Raw genomic sequence first — 9,428 nt, 5'->3', positions numbered from 1 at the left:
TATATTTTTCATATGCGGACTCTTCTAAACACATACAAATAAATACTTGTAATCAGAATCGGGCTGAGAAACTCGGAGATTCCGAAGGTAACTCTAGGTCTTCTTCATGAGATTAGATGGCAGAAAAGGAGGCCAAAGATCTCCTTGAAGAAATTGTGTTTGGGGGAAGAATAAACCCAAGAAAGCCGAAGAATTTGAAATGATTTATAAACATGTGTTCAAATATATATAGATTGTGGATGAAAGAGTTGATCGATAGCTATGGAAGAGAAAAAAAAAAAAAACACTTGGCTGTTAACTTGAAGTTTTAGGAGCGAAGATCATTAGAGCATCGCATAGAACCTATTATTATAAAAGGTGAATAAAGTTGATAAAAATTCAGGATAAATGGAATATAAATTTAAATATATATATATATATATATATATATATATATATATATATATATATATATAGATATCTCTCTCTCTCTCTCTCTCTCTCTCTCTCTCTCTCTCTCTCTCTCTCTCTCTCTCTCTCTCTCTCTTATTTTTGGTAATATTAAAGCAAATATGATTAGAGGAATTCTCAAAAATTAATTTCATTTGCTGCCGGATGGGGGGATATGGGTAGGGGGCCGGCCGTGAATTCACCAGACAGTAGTTAAGTTTCCCGTCTTTCAAATTAACCTGTTTTTCCTTAAGGCTGATTTCAATTTTACGAAAATGTCGGTGGCCAGACAATAAAGGAAATTGCTAGAAGTTAAACTTCTTACGGGAAAAAGTTTCCTGAAAACTTATGAGAGAGTCAGTTTGAGGGCGGAATAGGTTCCAACTTTCCATATTCTATTACTGAAGAAACAGGTTCTATTTTAAATTCATGAGGAAATAATCAGATTATCGAATCGTTTCTGTAAAATCAAGTAACCAAATCATCATATACATCAGTAATTGCATAAAAGCAGTTATGTCGTGTAGGGTGAAATGGGAATTAGAATAAGCTTAGCAGTAGTATGGCTCACTTGGTTGGTTGAAACGAGGAATGTTTCCTCTAAAAGGAAAGAGTTTTATAGATTAGATTTTCACTCGAAGTTAGTAGTACATTGCATATCCAGCAGAGGATTTTGAGGCTGGAACGTAGACAGGTACAACAGCTGCCTCCTTCTTGGCACTGTTGGAGGCTACGGTGACAGGTTTGAGGTTAGAGTGGTACCCGTGATGATCGTCGTGCCCATACCCTGCAGGTAAGAAAGGTCATATCATAAATGGCAAGACATTATTGCTCTAATCTATTCTATAATTACGCCGTATCTTTGATTCTTTTTTTTTTAATCTCGTGATTATTTGCTAAACTACATTCTATGCTACTGGCTCAGGCCGTGATAAAAACGAAGGTGATTTGTTGATATATAAAAAAAGATCAAGAAATCAAATAAATTATAGGGTTTAGTTAGCTAAATGACCTACCTCCATGATGGTCGTCATGACCGTGGTGGTCATCATGCCCGTAGCCATGCCCATGGTGATCATCATCGTGACCATAGCCTCCATGGTGATCATCATGGTGATCGTCATGGCCGTAGCCATGCCCATGATCATCATGGCCATGGTGATCGTCATGCCCATAGCCTCCATGATGGTCGTCATGGCCATAACCGTGCCCGTGTCCGTGGTCATCATGGCCATAGCCTCCATGATGGTCGTCGTGTCCATAGCCATGTCCATGATCATCATGGCCTTTATGTTCGTCATGGCCATAATCGCCCTTATGGCCGCCCTTCTTACCATAGGAGCTCTTGTGACCATAGTGACCCTTTTTGCCGTAGTCCCCTTTGTGGCCTTTGTGGTCATCGTGGTACTTGCCTTTCTCGTGGTGGCCTTTCTTGCCGTGCTTGTCGTGGTGCTTTCCTCCCTGCAAAATGGGTGGTTGATATTAGAGTTTGAGAGAATATTAAGATGTTTTGTTTTTAATTGCAAATATCCGAGATGGTTATTGGTGACGTAACCAATGTAACGAAGAAATCATGTGGTGCACATGGAGAAATTATTTACTGATCTAGTTTTAAAATTTTTAAGCTGATTTAGAGCAATACAGTGTTGGAGTAGTTGCCACTTGCAGAGATTTGTGAATAATTTTCCAGTGTAAAAGTATCAAAGAAAGCAAAAAAAAAAAAAATATGAAAGAGAAATGCATACCTTGTAATGTTTGCCTTTGTGGTCTTTCCCTTTGTGGGATTTGAAGTGCTTATCGAAGTCATCATATTTGCTGTGATATTTCTTCTTGTCTCCGTCGTCGTAGAATTTCTTGTGGGTGTGGTACTCCTCCTTGTGGTAGACGTCTTTGTGACCCTGGGGGATACACGGGGTTTAGGCTCTCTCTCTCTCTCTCTCTCTCTCTCTCTCTCTCTCTCTCTCTCTCTCTCTCTCTCTCTCTCTCTCTCTCTAAGCTATATCGTAGGGTTATGTTTCATTTGATTATAGCTGCTATATGTATCAAGCTGCTATATGTATCAGAGTATCAACAGACCACTTGCGATTATATTAGGCTGTTTGTTAAAAAGGAACTTTCTAATACCTCGATGAGAGCCTCTTGTAACCTTTGACAGAGAAGTTATTTTGTTTTTTTGTGTTTGCTAGTTAGTCTGTTTGTTAGAAGGATTAAGGAAAAAGTTATGTATGCCTTTGTTTAAAAAGATGACTAATTGTACTTGGTTACTGGCAACAAATGATAAGAGTTTCGACGATATAAGAATATATCCATATGAAAAACTTGAGAGATTGGTCAAGGCTGTGGAGAATTCCTTTTTCGGAATACTTGTGAATATATTTCATTACTTATGTGTTTATGTCATCATCCTACTTGTGTGCATATATTGTTACTTGTTTGTAGATATCATTACTCGACTGTATATTTCATTACATATCTATTTATTTGAGTACCCCATCGCTGTATATGACTTTAGTAAGGCGAGAATCCAAAGTTGCTGGCTCAGTATCCATTTATTTTTTCTGATACAAAATGTTAGAAATTGATTTCTCAACTAACTCTCCTACATAGATTATATGATCCAATTCATTTGAATCTTGATTTTATTCATTATTTGTATGAATATTTTCCCCATTGTTAAGAGGTTCGGTATTGGGATTTTATTGAATTCCAGTAACTAGGGCAGATAATTTAAGGTTACTTAATTCCACCAGTCTAAGAATACCTCCAAAGCCAGTGACAATGACAGTATTGGGATGACTAGACGAGAACCTGTGAGTTGGTGTTAGAAAGTGAGATACTTGAAGGATGACCGTGAAATTCAACTGGAACTATTTTGTCTATAGCGATTTCTCACCTGGTTCGTTCTCGACAGGAAAAAGAGAGGTCGACTTGTTTGTACAAATGTGTCAACATACGACACTTCCAGTAATCTTATACGGGTAAATAAACTAAGGGATCCCATCAGTTACTTTATAAAAGCTTATTGTTCTTCAGTGCTGATCAGAATTAATAAAAAGTGTGGAAATATGCTAAATTTATGTTGTAAATCGAGTTTATGACAATCTTAACTACTGGATAATTTGAAAGCTGATATGAGATAACCAGATTCAGGTCATTGCATCACTACGCCAGAATATGTTTGTGTGGCAGTATTTAGCGGGGTCGGGAACCTTGTAATGTCATAACAATCATATCATGTCTTATGAATTTGCAAAAGATGTTATTAGGAATGGAAATCCTACCTTCAACGCAGGCTTCTTGCTCTCATATTTTTGTTATAACAATTATTATTATTATTATTATTATTATTATTATTATTATTATTATTATTATTATTATTATTATTACTAGGCAAATCATGATCGCGTTATCTGTGTAATAAACCTGAGAAGTCTTACCTTCTTCTTGTGACCTTTCTTGTGGTGACCTTTATCGCCGTACTTGTGACCTTTCTTTCCCTTCTTGCCCTTGTGCTCGTCGCCGTAGTACTTGGCCTTGTGGTGGTGACCTTTATATTTCTTGCCTCCTTTGTCGTGGTATCCCTGTGGAAGGATGAGGAAGGATTCAGTTCAGATGTAGAAATTCATTTAATGTTCTTCTTATGCAAGGTTTCATAAGTGTACAGTCCCCACTCTCTCTCTCTCTCTCTCTCTCTCTCTCTCTCGATCGATCGATCGATCGATCGATCGAGAGAGAGAGAGAGAGAGAGACAGAGTAAACAATCCATACGTTACACCAACCTTCTTGTGAGCTTTTCCATGGTCGCCGTAGTGATTTCCCTTATGGCCCTTCTCAGCCTTGTGTCCCTTGTGCCCTTTGTAGCCCTTCTTTTCGTGATGACTTCCTTTGTAGCCCTTATGGCCTTTGTGCGCCTTTTTCCCCCCTTTACCGTAACCTGAAAAAAAACTCTCGTTATTTCGACTCTGATTGGATTATGGTTGTTCAACAGGTTTTCTCTAGTCTTGTCGATCCTCTACAAAGTAATTGTGGATACAAAGATTCCGACACCTTCAGTTCTATTATTTCAGCGGGGGATTTTAAGGCAGGTAATCAAATCTTTAAGGCTTCGATACCGATGTGTTCTAGATAACGGAAGAGGCCAATCAAGCTAATTGCTCGCCTGTGCTGTCGTTCGTTTGTTCCCTATCTAGTTTGTGCTATCTAATGGTATCGCTTTCGTTTTTATTTTTCTTATTGCAGCTTGGGATCTGTTTGTGATGTGATACTGTTAATAAGTTATGTTCTTAGTTTTTGTTGAAAACGCCATTGGTTGAATTCAAACCTAAATATAAAGGAAAACAATTAGCTTATATCTTTACTTTTCGAAATATATATGGCATTTTAATTACACGCAGTTCCCGCAATTGATTGCATTGTAGTTTCCGTGATATATGATAACAGACCATATTGGATAGCTCATAATTAAGGTGGAAATATTGTTATGAAGAGGTCGTATTTCATGAGTATTACTGGGAGAACTTTGAACGTGATAGACATTTTTCTTTTCAGGGATTTTATTTGGTACGAATCGAATTTAATTAAATTCAAAACATAACTTCTAATCTACCATTGCAGGTGTATATAATATCTGTACTTCACATATGTTTATCTGTGGGTGTATTTTTGTGTGAAAACTACAGAGTATTTGACTGAGGATATTCATAATTCTCGTCGAATAAGAGAATGAGAGAATATTTACAAGAAGAATACTCCAAAATTCATATCTTATGTCTTCCACTAATTCATATTTTAATCAATTAATTAAGCAATGATTAATTCAAGAGTTCAATTAATTCCTGTGCAAAACTTACCTGTGGCTGCTGTCAGGAGATCGACCGTGGCAACGGCGGAGACTTGCTGGCTGCCCTCCGGCAGGAGGTCGGTCTCCTCAGGGTCCTGGAAAACGCTGACTGCAGCAATGTCAAGGTCCTCCGGCTCCCCTTTCAGGTTTCCCGCAGCCGTCGCCAGTGCCATCGCCAGGAAGGCCACTTTTATCTGCCGAAGGCGTCGACGAAATAAGTGGCGTATCAAGGATTTTTTTTTTTTTTTCATATGGGGCAAACAATGGAAAATTTCCCCCCCCCCCAAGAGTTGTTTTTTGTATTTCATTGAATTGGTAATATTATTTTACATGGGGGATGAAAATTAATCATATCTATGTACTGTATTTTTAACTTTTTACCACAAGGCAGTAGCACAAGAAACTTACTAAGGAAATTTTTTTAGTTTTGAAATACCAGTAATTTGTTTATTACCTAATATCTAACTTAAATATTGAATGAATTCGATATCTAACCCATTTATAAATGCTCAACGAAATGCATTCAACAATTCAAAATATTATATACAGCAATATACAAACATTCACATTAAAGTGCAATCTTTTTTATATTACTAAATCTTGTGATTACTGCTTCAAGGTCAAATGATTCTACTTTATCCCTTTCAATGGATAATTAAGGTTATGCCTGACAAACTGTCCTCGGTCATCGTAGACCTAAGATAATTTCTAATCAACTTAAGCCTACTAAAAGATCCTTCTACACCTAAACTTCAGATACTACATATATTCAAAATTGTGTACAAAATCACCACATTTGCATATTCAGAATTCCGATTTGTATTATCTAGGAATTCTGAACAGCGGCGTTATCAAGTTTACTCTTTATTTCTTGTGTGTCATTAACAAGGGAAGAAAACTGGTTGTAATCAGCAATTGCGCTTTCTATGTCTACATCCATTGAATAGACCTTAGGCAGTTGTCTACAATGTTTTATCCTAATATTTGGGAAGCAAGCAAGAAATCTTCTTGACTGAATTTTAAAAACCAAAAGACGTGTCCTGCAATTCAACAATCAGACCATTATAATTAACGAAATATATACTGTAATTTAACTTAGTTTAAACATTAACTATTGGTTCATCAGCATCTGTTTCTTCTACCGTTCTTCTCTGACACCTAACTAGAGAAACCTGAAATGCTGTTTCATAACCCTCTGTTTCTGAAAAAGCTTTTGCATTATAAAGTTTCAAGTTAAATGTTTCATTTGTTCTATCTTTTACTTTGATGCTTGTTTAATGTCCATAAAAAATTTCCAAAACATTTCCTACGGGACCTGTTTGCTCCCCACCTGACATTGACCTCACACTCAGGCCCCCTTTGGCTACGTCACTGATCAACGAAGGGGATAAGTGTTGACATTTTGATTGGGTGTTTATATCTACCTATCTATCTATATTATATAAACGCACACAAACACACACGCATATATATTGTATATATATATATATATATATATATATATATATATATATATATATATATATATAAATATATATATATTTATATATATATATATATATGTATATATATATATATATATATATATATATATATATATATATATATATATATATATTCAGGACGTTTAGCTTGGTTTTAATTATATTATTTTTTTCTCATTTATTCTGACGATAGTTTCTCAAAATGATTTTAATATCTAGTACTACTTCACAATTAAATGATGAACTATAGTAAGCAAATCAGAACAGTTTTTTCGGGTTTATCATGAATATTTCCATTACCAGGAAATATCTAGAATTTAGAGAGACAATAAAGAAAAGGTTCGTTCTCTAAGCTCTCTATATCGTAGGATACCTTAGGGGTATTTATTTCTTTTGCTTTTATCATATTTTATTTCGACAAAGCTTCTTTTGTTATTTTTTAGCGCTTGCGGCCATACACAAAAGTATGAAGAATTTGTGATTATTATGAGTAGGTACAAAATAGAAATATTTAATATTGTATTTCAAAAATATCCAGAAGGATATAGTGCTGGAAAGAGGTCACACTGTTGTTTGATCATTATTTCTGCGATAAGACAAAGATTGAAGAATCAGCTGAATTGAATTATCGTGATTTTCTGCGTAGAAAAATCATAAATTAGCATTTATTTTGGAGAATTAAGAGGCTTTGATTGTCTGTATAGTAAATTTCGCGAAGTTTTAGTGGACGAAAATGCAAAGGATTTATCATATGAGATTGGAGATTCAGATGTGTCATAAGACAGTTATAACTCCTACTAAGAAGGAAACAGATATTATGGTCTTATGAATTGTAATACAACAAAAGACTAGAACTGAATAAACATTATGAAGGGAACTTTTTTATTATGCGTCGAAAGAGAAATGAAAATAGAAATCGTTAAGAAAGCTAAAACGGGTTCAAACAACATATATCTATTATGAAGAGACTCGTTCTTACCCACGCTGCTCCAGTCATCTTGTAGTAGTTCAGGGACCTCCTATTGAGGTCTTCGCTGAAGGAGGAGCCAGCCACCACTGACGTTCCCTTTGCCGCCCTCAGGTTATATACCCGAAGGTGGCTCTTGCTTTTCCAAGCGATGGTCATCAAGCGGCACCGTCCTATCATGGCTTCAGTGGCGACCTGACGCGTTGAGCCATTGAGAGATCACGGCTTTTTTTCCCTAATTATAAATGGTATCGGCAAAGAAAGAGAAAACAGGAAAACGTGTGCGGTATATGTAGCATTGGGATTGACAAGCCTTTAGTCTCGATAATCACTCAAAGAAATTATTTCGTGTAAATAAGAAGAAAGATTTGGATGAACGCTGTGGATTTTGTTTTTAACGTTAAAGGTTTGTTTTTGTTTTTGTTTAATAAGAATTTTTCATACCTATAGCTAATCAAGGGAATTATAGATGGTTTTATCGTTAGAAAATATTTCCTTTAGCTCTCGGTGGAGTTGCAGGATACGGAATCATATATGTTTTTCTTCCTAATTCCCTGAAATGTATCTTGATATCGAAAGGATTTTTTGCTAAGGAAGAGTGGCAGTTTTGCAAATAAAAATTGCTAGAAAATGTGTGATCAAAAGCACTTCATGATATGGTTCATAAGGCAAGATTTCACGAGGAAAAAAAGTCGAAAATACTATTTTTGTTGAAGAAAATAAACAGAAAATAATCCATCAAGGCTTCTGATGACATAATGTACAAAATGAGGGTCAAAGCGATATCAGCGCTTTTTTTAGAATCAACTATCTTCAGTTTTCTGTCTGTCTTCTTTCCTTGAATTTCTGTCTGTGCCTTCTCCGTTTCAGTTCTTATTTTTGTCTTTGTATCTTGTTTGTTACAGTTTTTTTTTTCAGTATTTCTTCCTTGCTTCAATATATCCTCTTTGCTCCAGTCTACACCTATCTACGTCCCTTCTTTGCTTCACTTCTTGTCTGTCTATTATTTCAGTTACAGTTCCTTGCTCCAATTATAATTTTTTTTCTGTATATTTCCTTCAGTATTTGTCTGTCTTTTCTTTTCTTCAGCTTCTGTCTAAGTCCCTACTTTTCTTCAGCTTCTGTCTATCTATGTGTCTTCTTTGCTCCAGTCCTTGTGAGTCTGTGCATCTCATTTATATCAGATTCTGTTTATTGTTGTCTTCTTATCTTGAGTTTCTGCCAGTCTGAGTAACTTCTTGGCTTCTGTTCTTTTTTCTTGTCCAATCTTTGTTTACGTTTGTTTTTTCTTTGCTTTAATTTCGGCCTCTCTGTCTCTTTTTTATTCCAGCTCTCATTTGTTTGTGTATCTTATTTGCTCTCATTTTTGTATGTCTATAATCTGTTTCAGGTCTTGATTACATGGTTTTTTTTTTGCTTCAGAATTATCTGTGCCTATTTTTTTTTTTTAGTTTTCTATATCTGTGTGTCTTCTTGGCTTTCATTTCTATCTGTGTCTTCTTTGTTCCATCTCTTTTCATTTCAGTGTATCTTCTTGGCTTCAGTTTCTGACTGACTGTGTGTTTTCTTGGAATTGTTTTTTTTTCTGTCAATGTTACTTCTTTGCTTCCTTTTTTGTTTTGGCTTTAGTTATTATTTTCTGTGTATGTTACTTGTATCTATTTATGTCTTTCGAAATCTTCATAGATTAGGCTACCTCAATCGGCCT

The 9,428-nt window shown here is 35.6% G+C and overlaps 1 protein-coding gene across 1 annotated transcript; it reads right to left on the bottom strand.

The window, feature by feature from the left end:
- Nucleotides 1-728: 728 nt before the first annotated feature.
- Nucleotides 729-7,900, bottom strand: LOC137641228 (cation channel sperm-associated protein 1-like). Its single transcript, XM_068373665.1, has 7 exons — nt 7,733-7,900; nt 5,280-5,463; nt 4,209-4,363; nt 3,867-4,010; nt 2,175-2,327; nt 1,446-1,890; nt 729-1,216 (listed from the first exon to the last, which is right to left on the bottom strand). Exons 1-7 carry the CDS (start codon nt 7,898-7,900, stop codon nt 1,071-1,073), a joined length of 1,395 nt encoding a protein of 464 aa, XP_068229766.1. The 3' UTR covers nt 729-1,070.
- Between the last annotated feature and the right edge of the window lie 1,528 nt (nt 7,901-9,428).

Source organism: Palaemon carinicauda, chromosome 5 (genome assembly GCF_036898095.1).
Source record: "Palaemon carinicauda isolate YSFRI2023 chromosome 5, ASM3689809v2, whole genome shotgun sequence".
Lineage (NCBI taxonomy): Eukaryota > Metazoa > Arthropoda > Malacostraca > Decapoda > Palaemonidae > Palaemon > Palaemon carinicauda.
Note: the sequence above shows the minus strand (reverse complement) of the source record. Positions and strands in the feature narration are given on the sequence as shown.